Source organism: Lytechinus pictus, chromosome 17, assembly GCF_037042905.1.
Source record: "Lytechinus pictus isolate F3 Inbred chromosome 17, Lp3.0, whole genome shotgun sequence".
NCBI classification, from domain to species: domain Eukaryota; kingdom Metazoa; phylum Echinodermata; class Echinoidea; order Temnopleuroida; family Toxopneustidae; genus Lytechinus; species Lytechinus pictus.
In genome coordinates this window covers 13,926,603-13,944,710 of record NC_087261.1, presented here as the reverse complement: position 1 = coordinate 13,944,710, position 18,108 = coordinate 13,926,603, and the positions used below count along the sequence as shown (strand labels likewise).

At 37.2% G+C, this 18,108-nt stretch overlaps 1 protein-coding gene across 3 annotated transcripts in view; it reads right to left on the bottom strand.

Annotated features, from left to right (window-relative positions):
- The window catches only part of LOC129279874 (sodium-dependent lysophosphatidylcholine symporter 1-like), a 28,078-nt gene that overhangs the window by 6,877 nt on the left and 3,093 nt on the right, over window positions 1–18,108 (bottom strand). The window contains exons 1-10 of one of the 3 annotated variants that reach the window (XM_064111867.1): window positions 17,499–17,664; window positions 10,346–10,507; window positions 9,265–9,386; window positions 7,146–7,275; window positions 5,972–6,050; window positions 4,820–4,968; window positions 4,173–4,263; window positions 3,520–3,638; window positions 3,085–3,165; window positions 2,032–2,115 (exon numbers count right to left, since the gene is read on the bottom strand). In XM_064111867.1, coding sequence (XP_063967937.1) covers window positions 2,032–2,115; window positions 3,085–3,165; window positions 3,520–3,638; window positions 4,173–4,263; window positions 4,820–4,968; window positions 5,972–6,050; window positions 7,146–7,275; window positions 9,265–9,386; window positions 10,346–10,507; window positions 17,499–17,507 — 1,026 coding nt within the window. In that variant the 5' untranslated portion in view covers window positions 17,508–17,664. Of the gene's footprint in view, window positions 1–2,031; window positions 2,116–3,084; window positions 3,166–3,519; window positions 3,639–4,172; window positions 4,264–4,819; window positions 4,969–5,971; window positions 6,051–7,145; window positions 7,276–9,264; window positions 9,387–10,345; window positions 10,508–12,617; window positions 13,376–17,498; window positions 17,665–18,108 lie in introns of those variants that run through there. The other 2 variants (XM_064111868.1, XM_064111866.1) reach the window with 2 other exon arrangements.

Sequence of the window (18,108 nt, the reverse complement as noted above, 5' to 3'; positions counted from 1 at the left end):
GCTCGCACATCAAGCTTTATTATTTTGTCTGTTTTACACAAATTGTTTATATCAAAGTTTTCAGCTCGCGCTGCGCGCTGGCATTGTTTGATTTGTGAGTTACCTATCCTCTGGAAATTCTTACCAAAATATGTCAAAATTCTCCTTTATCATGTCAGTTTATAAAAGAAAAAGAGCTCGTGCTTCGCGCTCGCATTTAATTATTTGAGAAACACAGCTTTTTCTGTATTTAAATAAAAACGCGCTTAGACTGTCCAGTTTTCAGGTCGGAATATCAAAAATTTTGAGCTCGCACTTCGCACTCTCATTATTTAATTGGTGATACTTGTATCCTTTTCATTAATCACTAAAAACAGTCCTAATTGAGTCCCTTTTCACGTTACTATGATAAAATTTAGGCTCGCGCTTCGCGCTCGCGTTGTTTAGTTGGATACTTATCTTTTTTCATAATTATAATTATCTTCAGAATCTTCAGGTCTAAGGACATGAAATATCAAAGAATTTGAGCTCGCGCTTCGCGCTCGCATTATATATTAAGACCACACGAGATACCTTATCTTGTTTATAATAATAAAATTAACATATACTTAAAACTTCAGTCTCTCGTTAGGACTACCCCCTAAAAAACCGAAAAAATCAGATTATAGCGGCCAATCGAGAAAAACGTTGATAAAAATATTTTTCGGCCCCCCCCCTATTGGCGAAAGCTGGATCCGCCCCTGCCCCTCGTCTATAATCGAGGAGATCCGAAATAGCGAACTAGTTCGCTACAATTCCCACTGGTGTATATATCGAGGAGATCTGGAAATAGCGAACTAGTTCGCTACCATTTCCGCCCGTCGTGTATATACAGGAGATCTGGAAAATAGCGAACTAGTTCGCTACAATTTCCCGTCGTTAAGAGGAGATCTGGAAAATAGCGAACTAGTTCGCTACAATTTCCCATCGTATGTATATACAGGAGATCTGGAAAATAGCGAACTAGTTCGCTACAATTTCCCATCGTATGTATATACAGGAGATCTGGAAAATAGCGAACTAGTTCGCTACAATTTCCCGTCGTGTATATATATATATAGAGGAGATCTGGAAATAGCGAACTAGTTCGCTACAATTTCCCGTCGTATGTATATAGAGGAGATCTGGAAAATAGCGAACTAGTTCGCTACAATTTCCCATCGTATACATAGAGGAGAATTGGAAAATAGCGAACTAGTTCGCTACAATTTCCCGTCGTGTATATATATATAGAGGAGATCTGGAAAATAGCGAACTAGTTCGCTACAATTTCCCGTCGTGTATATATATATAGAGGAGATCTGGAAAATAGCGAACTAGTTCGCTACAATTTCCCATCGTATGTATATACAGGAGATCTGGAAAATAGCGAACTAGTTCGCTACAATTTCCCGTCGTGTATATATATATAGAGGAGATCTGGAAATAGCGAACTAGTTCGCTACAATTTGACACGTCGTATAATATACACTAATACAAGGAGATGGCTACAAATTTCGACGCTTATATATAAGCGTTTAAGATCGCTATATTTCAGGAAAATATCATATTTCGCCCCCTTTTATCTCTTTTTATTTCCTTTTCTCCCTTCCCTCTTCTTTTCTTGGTCATGAAAATTTGAGGGGGTTCGACGCCTCCCAAACCCCCTTCTGTTAGCCAGTGTGACATATCGAATATTTCCTTCATGGACACCATTACTGATGAGTGTTGTGGCTCAGAGGAAAAGTCTTCGGACTTTGAACCACAAGGTCCGGGGTTCAAATCCCATCGCAGCACTAGTGTCCTTTGGCAAGGCGTTTATCTACATTTTCCACTTTCCACCCAGGTGAAGTAAATGGGTACCCGGTAGGAAGGAATTCCTTGAATGCTCGATGCGCCCGATCAGGGTAGCCGTGCTAAAGAAGGGGTAATAGTATGCAGCGCTTAGAAACATTTATATTAAGCGCTATGTTGCATATTATTATTCATTATTATCATAACTGAGGAAACCGGTGGTTTTTTTTTTCTACTTACCAATGTCCCAACATATAAAGCTGCCTTCTTTCCAAATTTCTTTAAAAATAATTGCCACAGAGGCATGAGCGCAAACCCACAGAACTGAAAGTGAAATCAATGAAATAATTGCTCTGCATTAGTTCCAATTATAGGGTAAACGAACTGAGTATCACTGTGAGTTGTCTCTCATTGACTGTGTGTTATAGATAACTAGTCTTGAAATATATACACCTTTTAGATACTGTTATGGACGGATAATAAACCCGGATAACACACAGGGTTTTTATTTCATTTATGGAGAAATTAAATTGTTTTTTTAAAGAAAGGTAGGGCATATTTGCTTTGTTACTTGGTAACATTACTATTGCGGTATGAATGTCATGTATTAGGTAGTAAATTAGTGTAAATATTCAAAAGGGTCTGTATTTCAAGACTTCACTGCTCAGAAGGTTGCATTATGGGTGATGAGCCTGGCAAGATATAAATATTTTAGTACTTGAGGTGGGGTTATTAAGGCTGGTGGTTCGTATGCCCTTTAATACTCTATAGAGTTGTTGCTGCTTAAACTATTTTGAGAAGCGAGACATACGAAAAGAGAAATTCAAATGCTAAGTCCGTCCCCAATGCCAAGTTGAAAATATAAAACGAATCGAGCATGCATAAATTCAAATTTGATCAAAATTCGATGTTAACATAACGAAAGGTACATTACAAAAATTCATTAATACATTAAGCTTACTTACAAATGAAAATTAAAAGCATGAGAGGCAAAGGACAGACCAAGTTAGTGGTTGGTAGATCCTGAATGGAGACACATCTTGTTAAATTACTGATTGGTCTCTGACAACTTCGTCTAATACTCCTTTTGTCTAATTACCACTTATTCTATATCCATTTTGTCTAATTTGGTCTAAACCCACTGAGGTTCATGAACCATATTTCGATATTCAAGCAGACACAGAATGAGGAAAATGAGGTATATAACTCCAACGAATGTAGAAGGCGTCTGCCACTTTGGAGCGTTGGTTTGCAAAGTGTTGACGCCCGCTACGTTCGTTGATAAATACTTACTATGATAACGATGATAAAGTTTTGATAATCGTCTTCTTCCATTGCATACTTGATGAACAGCGCGTAATTTCCTTGGACCGTCTGCAACAGATTAAGGATGATAATTATTTACGCACAGAAGGATCAAAACATAATTTGATATAATTATATCAAATTTTCTTAAATTACATTTCATTTACTTTACAAATTATTGTTTGTCATGCTTTCATATTCAATTTTCTTAACACATTTTACCTTTCTACCATCACAGTTTTTGTTTTTTTATTTTTCATGGGAAAAGTTTAATCCAACAGGCCCAATAAAGTGAACGTTTGGTTTAATCAAATGGACGTAGAGGGCATCAACACACCAAAGACCACTGGCAGGTTGATGCCCTCTTCGTGCGTTTATTTGTTTATTTTTCATAAATTTAATACAAAAATAGAATTTGCTTACCATAACTGAAAGAAGAAGACACAGGAATGAGATCATAAGTGTAAGATATGGTTTGAAAGTCAAAACCATTTTGAGTCCTGTCATGAAATTCTGCTCTTCTTCATTGTTTTTCTTCTTAACTGAAAAAATACAACAAAATAAAAACAAACAATTAAAAAAATCAAGTCCTTTTTTGATGAGTGAGCCAGACCACATCTCTAAATGTTGAACTGAAAAACATATATAGGAAGATAGATACATACATGTAAATAGATAGATAGATAAATATATAGATAGACAGAAGATAGAGAGAGTGAGACAGAGAGGGAAAAAGAGGGGGGAGGAAATGAGGGGAGTCGTTTTTTTTTAAGGGGCAATTGTTTCCATGGCGGTGACGTGTTCTTACCTTTCCCTTCTGGCTTCATCAGAAACATGAAAAAATTCACTTGGAAAATATACGTTTGGGATGATTTTACTAAAGGCCTAAACTTACCCCTCCCCCCCCCCCTTTACTACGCTAATTCTATTTACTCTGGAAATACATGCACATTAATTGGAAAATTGCAGTAATTCTATATGGACTATTATGATAAACAGGCGGGACATTAATCAAACTCTGCTTAAATTCCACTTATATTGCAATTAATTCATTAATTTCCTTCCGCTTTACTTACTTTTCTTCTCTGTTGTTCCAATTAAAGTACAGAAAGAACTGAGCAACAACACTATACAGATACACAGTGCCCCGACGCTGTAACCTTTTTCCTGAAAAACAACAACACCTTGATTATCAATAGAAAGAATTAGGTGACGGAATCATATTTTTAAAATAATGAACATGTTAAATGCGAGGCGAGACAATACCCCAAGTTATGTAAGTGAGAGCACTCTAGTTTGAGTTCATCTTTCGATGTCGAATTCTTACATTACAAGGAAAAAATATTCTCGTCTAGATGAACAATAGCCCTCACAAAAATATAATGATGATAATGATGATAATAATATAAAAAAATACTACTACTACTACATACTAATAATAATATTAATAACATTAATAATAGTAATAATGATAATAGTAATAATAATACTAATAATAAAATAAATAAACAAATAAATAATATGATAAAATGGAGTAATACACTAGCTCTGATTCAACCATTTTCTGTGTCATTGTCTTGTAAAACGTAAGAGAACCAACCAAATACCTTCATAATTAAATAACCTGCCCTGATAACAATCTGATGAATAATGACAGAAATAATATATTCAAATCAATCTGCAAATTGATTCAACACTAAAATAAGTCAATGCATTCGCGTACCTCTTGCTCGAGATATGATGAGGTGTCGCTGGAGTTGGAGGTCGTATTGTGATCGCAACTCGGTCTCTCGGAGTCCTTTGTATAGGCTAGTACCGTCTGCCCCATAATGAGGTTGCCCAACAAATTCGCTGCGACCTCACAAACCATTCCTGAGTGAACGAATGTTGAGATGCATGTTAAACATGGAGAATAAAAGGAAGTAGTCACAATGCATGTGTGTACACTGTAAAAACGCTGTTTAAAATTTTAAGCACGTTGTTTAAGCCCGTCACTCTAACAACTTTTGTTTAAATTTTTTAAACAACTGCTTACACTTTTTAAACAACTGTTTAAACTTTTTGAACAACTTGTTTAAAAAGTTTAAACAATTACAAAAAAGTTTAAACAACTTGTTGTTAGAGTGACAGGCTTAAACAGCGTGCTATTTTTTTACTGTGTATATTCATTTTTTTATTATTATTATTGTTCCTAACAAAATGTCGCAATTACCCATTATTGACTTATGAGATCATATAAAATTCACATAAATGTTTATTTTCCACAAATCAGGAGTTCATCTTTCTTCAATTCGGCATGCTTTCCCAGGTTATTTTGACCTTTAGGGGCGTTCCAAGTAAATATTTGCAATCAATGATCGCACATTTTCTGTTGCAATTTACATTCAATAAATCGGCTGTCACGGTAACAAATCAGATTACACTCCTATGTTACAAGAAGCAAATTTACAATTAATTGCAAGACATATAATGATTGATTTAGGGACTGAAAGTAGACTAAATGCATAGGGATGGGCAGGTGCGGCACGTCAGGGAGAGGGGCAGTGGGCGATCGCCCCTGTGACTTTATAACTCGTAAAATATGAAAAGACGAGCAGAAAAGAGGAAGAATAAGAAGAACAAACCAAGAACAGCATAAAAAGTCAGGCCACCTCCGGAATAGATGTTATCTCTCTTCCCAACGCCTCTTTGGTAAAGCGGGAACTTGTAAATGATGAAAAAAGGTCGCCGGATGAGAATTTTGTTTTCATATCAGTGGATGATTGAGACATGATATAGGCCTAAAGTTATGCATTGCAACTAATGTATGATTCATAGTCCTTCTCCGTCCCTTCTGTATATTTTTATAAATACTAAAACGCTATTTTAGACTTACGATAAAGCGTGGCGGAATCTCTTTCTGCTTGGCTTTCAGTGAGATAGAACGTTAAAGTTGAGTATGGCATGTAGTATAGCTGGAGAGAAACGAAAAAAAATAGGGAGAGAGTGGATAGAAAAAGAGAGGAAAAGAGGGAGAGAGAGAGAGAGAGAGAGGGGGGAGGAGAGAAAAAGGGAGATAGATCAGAAACAACTCAGTGATATTGTTTTTCTCACAGTCGATCTAAATACCGATCCTCCCTGCAAAAAGGGGAAATTTATAGAAACCAACGATTTTATCTGTACGCACTTGTCGTTGTGTGAGAAAATGAGAATGCAAACTAATAACTAAAATCTCTGAAATCCTACATAAGTTCATAAAAGATGTTGTTAATGACATTTATTGAAATTAGATACTGCGGAGAAGAATGTCATTAATTAAAAGGTACACCCCTTCTGGATCCTTACGTTCCTCAACTTCACCTCCAGTTCTCTCGTTACCCCCAAAGCTTCCAAAGTTCATTTTGTCCATCCATCCATCCTCTAAGTTATGGATCAGCCTTTCTATAAAGACATTACCATTTTTTCAACTTCCGAAAGTTAAAACATATCTAAAACATTTTTGTTCAACTCTTTTGAATTTCCTTTAATTTCTTTTTTGAAAAATCCATTGAGCACTCAGGTTTTATTATCATTACTATTGTTATCTATTATTATTATTATTATTAATTATATCTTATGGTTTATCATTAACTATGGACAGGGGCTGTTCTACAGGAAGCGGGAGGGGGGGGGGTAAACGCCCCTATAATTTTTGGTATAAAAAAATTGGGTAAAAGAGAATATTCAAGGGAGAAAAGTAAAAAAAAAAGCAGGGAGATTATGAATCAAATCGTAATCCACGGATACCTGCACTGCAAAAACTCCGGTGTTGATTTAACACCAGCCCGGAATCTATATATGTCCACACCATAGAAGTATTGAAACAACACCAGTTTAGAATCAAACCGATGCTGTTTTAATACTAATTGATGTTATATAAACACCTATCTGGTGTTAGACCAAAACGAAACTGGTGTTGTTTAACACTTCTCTGGTGTGGACATATATAGATTTCGGGCTGGTGTTAAATCAACACCGGAGTTTTTGCAGTGTGGTTAGTTTTATACCCCTGGCTTGATAAAAATTCTTACCGACAGCATTGTCCCAAAGCCACAGTAAAACAGAAGGTACCAGGCCATCAGATAAGGCTCCCGGTCAAACTCTGGTACGAACCAGATGAAGAAGTAGAGCACCGCGGCGGCGGGAGCACCAAATAACATCCTGGAAATAAACACCAAATATAGTGGCATCTTTATAATCAATACCAGGGTCCCGTCTTAAGGCGACCGCACACCTTACGATTGGTCTGCGACTCGAATTTGGAATAAAACGTAATAGAATTTGATGCCAATATTGAGACTTTGAATATCTTACTGTGTAATATTCTAAATCATCGTACGAATACCTATGTTAAATTCTGTGACTGTGCTATCATCCTTCTTAGAATAAAAGCAAATTTAATATCTAGTCGTAATGACGTCATAGCAGTCATACGATTGGCTACGATTTGAAACTAATTTGGCCTTTACTCCAAAATAAAGGCTTGCAATCTTTCAAAATGGTTATATTAGTATTCTTTCCATTAATTTTAACCTCAAATAAAATGATATGTTCCATTCACATTTTCAGAAAATGAGCAAAATGCGATTTGTTCCAAAATCGGATCGCGAACAGTCGTAAGGTGTGCGATGGCCTTTACAAAGAGTTACGATTGATCCGATCAACCTCAGGTATATGGAAATCCAACAATGTCTTTTTTTTTTTCTTCAGAAAATTTGCACGATGTCCTATCTAAACAAAGAGAATCTCACTGATTTTTTTCAACGAAAAATATGAATACATGAATATACATCATATTTAGAAATATGTAAACAAACATGTATTTTATATGTTGACGTTGCTGGCTTTCCATAGTTGTGGTTGATTGGATAAATCGCAACTCTTTGTAAGACGGGGCCCAGGTCTAACTCCTGAAATTTAGTACAAAATGTAGTCCACATTAATTTTCCACCAGTCTTAGAAAAAAGGTGCACCCTAGAACCTTTCTTTGTCCTGTATTTGGAAGCAACAGTCCTTTAGAAGCGTTTAAGTTTCTACAAGGAATTTTTTAAAGTTCCATATTATAATAGGGTTCTTGATGGTGCAAAGACCCCTTATACGTTATATAATGAACCCCATACAGAATTGGTGGTGTTCTGGACACTATCAAATATTTTATTTCGGTTGTACAGCAAGCCTTCAATGCCAAAGACAGATATAATATAGGCCTACCGAATAATCCATTAAAATCTAGTGTTACCACATATCATCCTATTGTTCTTATTTCATTTTAATATTGCTTTTAAAACATCTTCGATCACACAACATTATGATTGTTCATCTTCGGATACACAACAATAAATAATTTATAATTATGAATAATGCCATTCGCCCCCTCATTCCTGAAGAACAATTATTGTTCTTCAAGAATGAGGGGGTGAATGGCATTCCACAAAAGTGCGGTCGAATTCATTCTAGAGTTAACTAAACCACTACTATGAGAATAAGAATTTAACCAATGATATCAGGGGAGGGGGCATATCCCTTGGAAACGGAGGTGTTGAAACACCCCCAATATTTTTATTGGGGTGCTGTGTGTATTATTCTACATAGGCAGCACCCCCGCAGATATTCTGCGGAATAAAAATGTAACCAAAGTGACCTTCTTTTTGTAGTGAACCCCTTTTTTTATCAGCACCCCCAGTAAAAAAAAATAATTCCCAGGACCCCGGGAGGGGTGTTTCACGATTTAAAAAAAAAATCAAGAATGAGGGCACATTTCCCACAAAACGAATATGAACAGTAAATGATACTTACAATAAAAATAGTCGAAATCATTGTGGGATGCCTCTTTATCATAAGCTCTCAAAACAAGACAAGGGGGATAAACTTGATCGGCCCGACTCTATTGCTTTCATATTTGTGATAAAAAAATATCTGTTAGAGTGCTCTCTAAAATTTGTTGCTGTTTTTTTACCTTCTCCCCACTGAATTTCCGATTTTCATCTTTGCAGAATAGTTCAGTTTTTTTTTACATATTTTTTTTTTGCAAGCTCTACTCTATATCATAGTCCTTATATACATATGAGTGAGGTGACTCCTTCATCCCAATTATTGCCAATATAACCTAATGTCCCCTATAAAACTAAGATATCTGCATATATACGTTACCATGGTTTTAACTTTCCAAATCGTGTATCTGTTTTCATAACAAGATAACCAACGAATGGATCGGTGATGGCATCCCAGAAGCGACCGGCGAATATTACAGCACTAGCTGATGATGGTTTGATCTACAGTATAGGATAAGGGAGGATGGAGGGGTTAAAGAGGAGGAGGAGGAGGAGAAGAAGAAGAAGAAATAGGAGGAGGAGGAGAAGAAGAAGAAATAAATAGGGGCATCATAGACCTGCCTAGTCTAACACTCTGAAATATTAAGACTCTCACTTTGGAAGGCAGTTCAAAAAATATTACAGTAAGTTTCAATCTCACTTGTCCTGATTTTGACCCATTAACTTTTTCTAGTGGCGTTTAACTTATCAGATAAGCTTCTTAAAAATGCCTTTTCGTTTTACTTTGGATCCGGGCTTGGATATCGTTTTTATATTTCATTTGTCTATCAATTTATTACTTAATTGAATTTGTACAGATTTTTTATTGGAATTGAATATACATTGAATTAAAGTGAATAATTATCAAAAGAGAGAGAGAGGATCAGTTCTATATAAAACATCGATAAAAAATGGATAGAGCCACAAAGCGCTCTTTTGATGCCACCGGAAACGCTTAAAAGTATGCTCCTTAAGATCAGGGCCCCGTCTTACAAAGAGTTATGATTGATCCAATCAGTCGTTAACTCTATGGAAATCCATCAGTGTCTTAATTTTTTATACAGGAAATTTGCAAAATGTCCTTTGTAAACAAAGGAGAACACACCAAATTGTCAAGAAATTAATGAATTTATGGATATAAATTCATATCTAGAAATACTTTTGAGCAAACATGCATTTTATATGTTGACTCTGCTGGCTTTCCGTAGTTGCGATTGATCGGATCAATCGCAATTCTTTGTAAGATGGGCCCCTGGTGTGCATAAATTACCACACGTTTTTTTTTTTTCTCTCTGTCCGTGTGCGTGTTGTTACTTACGTGTTGGTATGGCCCCATATTTAACACAGAGGGGCGCTATCCATTTTTTTTTATATCGATGATATAACATTAGTCAAAAATATGACAAACAATACCTACTCACCTGAGCTGTGTCTAATAAGAAGACAGAGATATAGAACCCGATGACTGTGTTTGTAAGCTGGTAGGGCATTCCTCCAAGGCCATAACATATCTTCTCCCGCACCTTCAGGCGACGAGATTTCCGCTTGCCCGTTGGGGGCTTCGAAGGCGCCAGTGGCGTCGTCTAATTGGTGAAAAAGTTTGAAGAGGCAAAAACGTTATTGTTTGTTATAGTAAGTCCAAGAAAGATGTATGCTTTCTCGTCCAAATTCTAATATGTTTTTAACTTCTTCTAATTATATAAATTATTATTTTTATGATATTTTCTGCAAATAAAGCTACTATATTACTATAATGGCGCTGTCACACATACTCGAAAAATATATATATATATACAAAATTTGGGCAATATTAGAAAAAAGAGTTATTTGAAGAAAAAATAAAAATGTATTTGATGTAAGCTGGAATTCTTGATAATGATCAGATATCTGTAGGACCCGCTGAGGCGAAGTTTTGAAGATACTCCCTTTTCCAAATAATGATTGTATGAATTAATCACATGGAATGGAATGAAGTGGTATGTGGTATGAAATGAAACAAAAATTAAAACGAAGTAACGAATTAAAGGAATTAAGGAATTGGAATGAGGTGATCTTGTATCGAATGACTTATTTTATAAGTCATTGGAAATAAATTTGAATTAAAATGATTTAAAATGAAATGGATATGAAACTGAATGCAATTGACATGGAATGAGGTTAAATGAAATTGCATTGTGTGTGTATGTGGGGGGAAGGTGGGGGGGGGGTGGTGGAGTGTATTGGCGTGTGAGGGGGGGGGGGTGAGGATGTGTATGTGTAGGCCCGTAACTGATGATCGCGATCTTGAACTACATCAAATTCCGGATATTTCGAAGTCCTCGATGCGGACTGAACTTTGCCCATTTAATCCTCGATTAATCTAAGGACAAATAACTATAAATAGGATGCTTCAAACATCAGGGTATATACTTGTAAACACTCGAGTTGTGACAAATTCATTTAAATAGTTGTATAACCTTTGTCACAGTGATCTCGACTAATGTTGTTGGTTTTGAGGTCAAATTGATTTGTTTTAGCGCGTGAAGAACAGCTGTGGTTGGTTTATTAAATCACCAAACGTTTTGAAATAAAAGTAATTACATGTCCTTCATTTTTGTAAGTTTCTTTTTGTTTGAACATTTTAAATTCATATCAGTTATATATACGCGTATGATGCTGGTGTAGGGCATGCTATATAATCCATGTTTTATAGCCTTTTAGTTATATTCTTTTCTTCGAGTAAAGGATTAATAAAAAGTTAAAATAAAAATAAAGTTGAAAATCAACCAAGGGGCAAAACGGAGCAAAAGATGAATAGTGTATGATTTCAAAGAAACGGAAATCGTGATCCAGTGATATTGAGCGGAAAATGGAAATTTGTGGTCATTATCAGTTTATTTGTAGAAAAATTGCAGCAGTGTCTTGGCATTACAATACAAGAATATTCTTTGCATCTCTCTACCCTCTAACACTTTTTCACCACGTTTAAAATCTCTCTTATGTATTATTCTTGTTTACTGACTTGCGTTTGATTTATTGGATTTGCGAATGATTTATTGGATTTGCGAATGATTGCAAGGCTTTCTGCAACGAGCATTTGATGCATGTTTGTTGTCAACTGACAATTGCGTATTTCAGCATCCACTTCGCAGACGCTATCTGCAACGCTCAGAATCTAATATAAATGCCCGTTAAATCACAATGGACAGATTGGGAGTCATTGTCAAAAGTTGGTGGACAGGGACAGCACATCGTCTTACGATCTGGACCGGACAAAAAACTGCAAATATGTCTTTTGTTATTAGAGTCCAGGACGACACTGCTGTTTTGATTCCCCGATTGTCGACAAAGTCTGCTCTGTTATGAAAGGCTTTTGACAATAGATTCTCTGCGTTATAGAAAACCTCTGCGAAGTGATTACTAAATTATCATAATAACAACGTCAATTAAACAGTATGGATTCTCCATTGAACATGCACGTTAACAAATTATAGAGATGTAGACTATATAGCAGGAATAATCAGAATCATACAAAATCAAATTTTGTGTACAAAATCACTGCATAATGTAAAATATTCGTATACTTTACATCTGAATCATCTACTCATCTTAAATGCAAGGTATCACGGACGATATATCATAGCGTGATAAATAAAGGAACAAAGCAAAGGCGGATCAAAATATTATTGAACAGTTGCGAATAATGTGACATACCTCCTCCATAATTTCTAATAAATGACAACGAATAGTATGATATCCTATGTAAAATTTCAAGACAGAAAATGGATTTTCCCAAAACAGCCAAACTGATTCACACGAGACGGTTGTTTAAAATACACTGCAGATGATTAATGTATGTAGGTCCACACAAGGTTCCATGACAATTGCTCCGCCGACATTTGCTCCGCCGACAATTGCTACGCAAAATACGACAACTGCTCCGCCGACAATTGCTCCGGACAGTTGCTCCGCCGACAGTTGCTCCGTCGACACTTGCTCCGCCGATATGTGCTCCGTCGACACTTGCTCCGCCGATATTTGCTCCGCCGATATTTGCTCCGCCGACATCTGCTCCGCCGACATCTGCTCCGCCGAAAATTGCTCCGCCGAAAATTGCTCCGCCGATAATTGCTCCGCCGACATCTGCTCCGATTATACGACAATTGCTCCGCCGATATTTGCTCCGCCGAAAATTGCTCCGATTATACGACAATTGCTCCGCGACAATTGCTCCGCCGATATTTGCTCCGCCGACATCTGCTCCGATTATACGACAACTGCTCCGCCGATAATTGCTCCGCCGACATCTGCTCCGCCGTAAATTGCTCCGATAATGCGACAATTATTTATTTATTTTTTTATTCGTACTTTTATACGCATAACAATTTTAGCACAGGCTGAAGGCGTCAATTTACCATGGAGCATAGCTCCATGAATTTACAAAGTAAACTTAAACTATGCTTGCATGATATATTAAATGTCATACACAGGGGCCGCGGAACGGTTTTCAAAGTGAGGGCTGAGTCAAAAGTGGGGGTTGTCCATGCTAAAAATCACAATCATATGGTCATTCTTACGTTTTTTGTACACGGCTTTGGAAAATTGGGGGGCTAAAGCCCCCCGGCTCCGCGGCCCCTGATGCATGCATATAGAAAGAAATAGAAAAAAAGGGGTAAGCACAAAGGAGGGATAGATATTCTTAATGCTTATTCATGGTGGGGAAGGGAGCATTTGTGTAAGTTTTATTACGTGCCTGGCGATTAAAATGAAAAAAAAAAAACGCGTTTTCATGTAATTATTATAACCATATAGCTCCATGTTATAACAGTAGAAACAAATTAGACATACCCCATTCTTAGCGTCAAAATCGCTCAGACTGGCGAAATATGCTCCGAAGTGGAGACCCCGGGGGGGGGGCACTCAGTATATAATGCATAGTGGGTATGTGCCGCGGAGGGGACCCCCATTTTTACACTCAAATTTCCGTTCCAAGGCATAGCATTTTTGTCTTATTGAGAAAAAGAACAAAGAAAGCCGCTCCAAGGCATAGCATTTCCTTCTTATCGAGAAAAAAGAAGAAAGAAATCGGCTCCAAAGCTTCGCATATATTTCGTTACGCCGTTCCGGTCGCATTGATCTGCTACAATTTTGGTGAAAAGCGGCCGTAGAGCGCTTTTCGACCATCGCCTAAGCGGGAGCGCACCCGGCGGAGGCCGCGCTAGCTGCGTCATGCACGATTGCCCGTTCCATAGGGATGCCTACGCACTCACAGAGATACGGAGATCCGTTCCGAGGACCCCCGTTTTCACAAACATTTGTAGTTCCGAAGCCCGTTCCGAGGACCCTCCTTTTTACAATAAGCCCGCTCCAAGGCCCCCGTTTTTTGCCTCGCCCGCGTCACACCCCTACCACTTTTTTGGTCGAGTGCCCCCCCCCCCCCGGGTGGAGACATTTGCTCCAGGTGAAATTCAACGGTATACCCCACCTTATTTTGTCGAAAACCTGTACTGTAGTCACGCAAAATGTTCACTGTCGGCAAATTTTGTGCCATACAAACATGACCAAGACATTCAGTAAGTAAAAATTAATATTCAAGAAAATACCAACTTGTGAAAGGCTACATGTCGTGTCACCTTCTCGGCACACCCCTCCACTCTGGTTTCCATATCCTCTCGTACACACAGTGCTCTCAGTTTGGTCTCCACATCCACATCATGTCATACACACCGTAGGTTTTTAGATTATGATAATTCTGTATATAATAGTGAGTTGCTTTTTTGTTTTATGTTGATCATGATTGTTTTCTTCACTGATAGAAAAAGGATAATTAATTTTTTTTAAATAATCCAAAAATAAAATCCATATGTTCTGTTTTATACATGTATAGTTATTAGTCAAGGTTACTTTAGTTCGCATTAGTTCTCATAGTTTATACGTTCTAATTCTTATGCATTATACCGATTGATATTGTACTTTAAATTTGACTATGTATTGTTACTTTGATTTTGTTGTGCTTTGTGAACGGAAAATGAATAAATCTTAATCTAAATCTAAATATGGTCCGCCAATAGTCGAATTATATTCATTATGATGTTATAATGTAACTAACAATTTGTTGTTGATGGGGGATATAATTTTACACGTAGTTTCAAAAAATAAAAAAAATCAATCAAACAAGATTTTCTTCTATAAATGATATACCTTCATGTGTATATGGCCGCCTATGTATTTTCCAAGAATGAACTATATGAGAAGAAAACGTGTGTTCATGTACTTATTATCATTATCATTGTACCACCATTATCATCATCAGCATCATTATCAGCATCTTCATCATCACCATCATTATCATTGTCGTCGTCGTTTTGCTTATGCGGAAATCAAACAAAAATGATTGTGAAAAGGGTTATGGAGGGAAAGAGAGAGAGAGACGGAGAAAGAGGGGGAGTGAGTGAGAGCTTGAGGAAAAAAGGAGGTGTATGACTTATTATTTCTGAATATCGCGATTTCTGTTTATTCATGGGATTGAAATAGAAGGATAAACTTAACAAGTTCTTGTCATTATAATTTTTTATTTGATTTACTGATCAGAACATGAGATAAATGAAATCATGAAGACTGTACGTTCTCGACAGTTTTATTAACGTTTTCCAACCAAAACTACACTTTAATGACTGCAAACACCTTCATTTTCACACACTCGCAACTATGGACACAGTATACATGTAATTGAGAGTAGTGTCATTTTCAAAACCTTTCTTAGCTGCAAGAAATACTGAATCTCATTTCCACAATGTGCATCTGAATGCACAATGCCTGTGTTTCTAACATGTACCCAAATTACCCAATTTAAAGAACACATGTTAAGATCTAATGAATCAGCAAAATAATCCACATTCTATCATGATCAGCAGGCATAACAGCCTATATACTCTTCAATACTTCAATTACAGTTTGTCGAAAGAAATAACACAAAGAAAAAGAAATATATAGAATTGTAACTCTGATAAATATATCCAAAATATCAAATTAACGCATCGTGCTCTCATTTATTTTACGAGATATCCCCCCCCCCCCGAGATATGCTTCATGTTTGCAATTTAAAAAAAATGTCCCCTTTCCATGTCAATAACAGCTCGTGCTTTGTGCTCGCATTATAAATTCAGTGAGATGCGTATTGGGTTTCATGAATTTGTAACTATATTATTGCTGGTATATATATTATTGTCTTTTAAAAATAACATTATTTGTTTAGACGTAATGAGAGAGATACATGCATATATTCATTTATTATAATATATTTATATTGTCGCTTTGCACAGAATAGAACAAAAATACAACCGAAGTCTAGTTTTATAGTAACTCACCAGTAGCGTAATGAGCCAACAACAAAAAATGGAGGGGGCGAGACAAGGATGACATTTATTTTCCTTTCCTTTATTCTTTTTTTTTTCATTGGTAGGGAGAATGGGGGGATCCGTGACCCCTAGCACGCCCCTCCCACATCTGTACGCCAGTGATGATCATACTTTCGTTTGAAACAAATTGAAGGGAAAAAAGTGCAAGGGTAGATAAGGCCGAAGACGTAAATAAAAATTATTGATACAAATATTAATAATTATAATACTGATAAATATACAATAAATCAAGCGGTCACCAATAAAAATAAACAACGTGAAAGAACAAAACGAGAAAGAGAGAGAGAGAGAGAGCCCGCGCGAATGTATGGTGTATAAGTTGCTGGAAAGCAGAAGAGATATTGTGTCCAGCACCCCCCCCCCCCAAATTCTCTCCCCGCTCAAGACCGGAGTGAAACTAATGATAATAATATATGAACAAAAATCCAGATTCACAATTTCAATGGGGAGTGTGTCATTCCCCTTCTCCGTTACAATTTGTCAAGTGGCAGCGGCAGGTAGAACAATTTGTTTTGTTTTTTAAGCAGAAAGCTTTGATGATAGGGGGAGAATAAAATAAATAAAACATTAACGAATAACAAGAACAAAACAACGACAAAACAATTTGTATCTGGATGAATTTCTTATCATTTAACATAGACCAACTTGGAGAAATAAGATGTTCATGCAATTGTCGTATAATCGGAGCAATTTTCGGCGGAGCAAATATCGGCGGAGCAATTGTCGCGGAGCAATTGTCGTATAATCGGAGCAGATGTCGGCGGAGCAATTATCGGCGGAGCAATCGTCGTTGAGCAATTGTCGTATAATCGGAGCAGATGTCGGCGGAGCAATTATCGGCGGAGCAATTGTCGCGGAGCAATTGTCGTATAATCGGAGCAGATGTCGGCGGAGCAATTATCGGCGGAGCAATTGTCGGCGGAGCAATTTTCGGCGGAGCAGATGTCGGCGGAGCACATGTCGGCGGAGCAAATATCGGCGGAGCAAATATCGGCGGAGCAAGTGTCGACGGAGCACATATCGGCGGAGCAAGTGTCGACGGAGCAACTGTCGGCGGAGCAATTGTCCGGAGCAATTGTCGGCGGAGCAACTGTCTTATTTTGCGTAGCAATTGTCGGCGGAGCAGATGTCGGCGGAGCAATTGTCGGGTCACCCCACACAAAACCCTTATTTATACCTCCTCCATAATTTCTAATGAATGACGACAAATAGTATATCCTATGTAAAATCTCAAGACAGAAAATGGATTTCCCAAAAGCGGCCAAACTGCCTCACACGAGACGGTTGTTTAAAATAAACTGTAGATGGTTTATGTATGTGGGTCCACAAAAATCCCTTATTTAAACAGACGAGGTTTTAGTGATCGTTTAAAGCAAATATCATAAAACGGGGTTTGTTGGTTATGTGTCTCTTAGATTTGCATAGAGGTTTGCTGTCCTTGTGTCATGCATTTTGTTTTGATTTGGACAGTATACACGAGGTGTGAGGGAGCAAAGCGAGCGAACTGAAAAGTACACTGAAAAAAACGCCGGGGTTAATTAAACATCCGCCTGGAATCTATATTGTTCCACACCAGAGAGGTGTTGAAGCAACAACGGTTTGATTCTTAACTGGTGTAATTTCAACACCTCTCTGTTGTGGAACGATATAGATACCAGACTGGTGTTAAATTAACAGTTAACACCGGCTTTTTTGCAGTGTAAGAACTTTATAAATTGTTTACACGTCTTCGAATAGACAACGTGTAATCACAATTATAATGCACAGGAATACAATGAATCTAATTA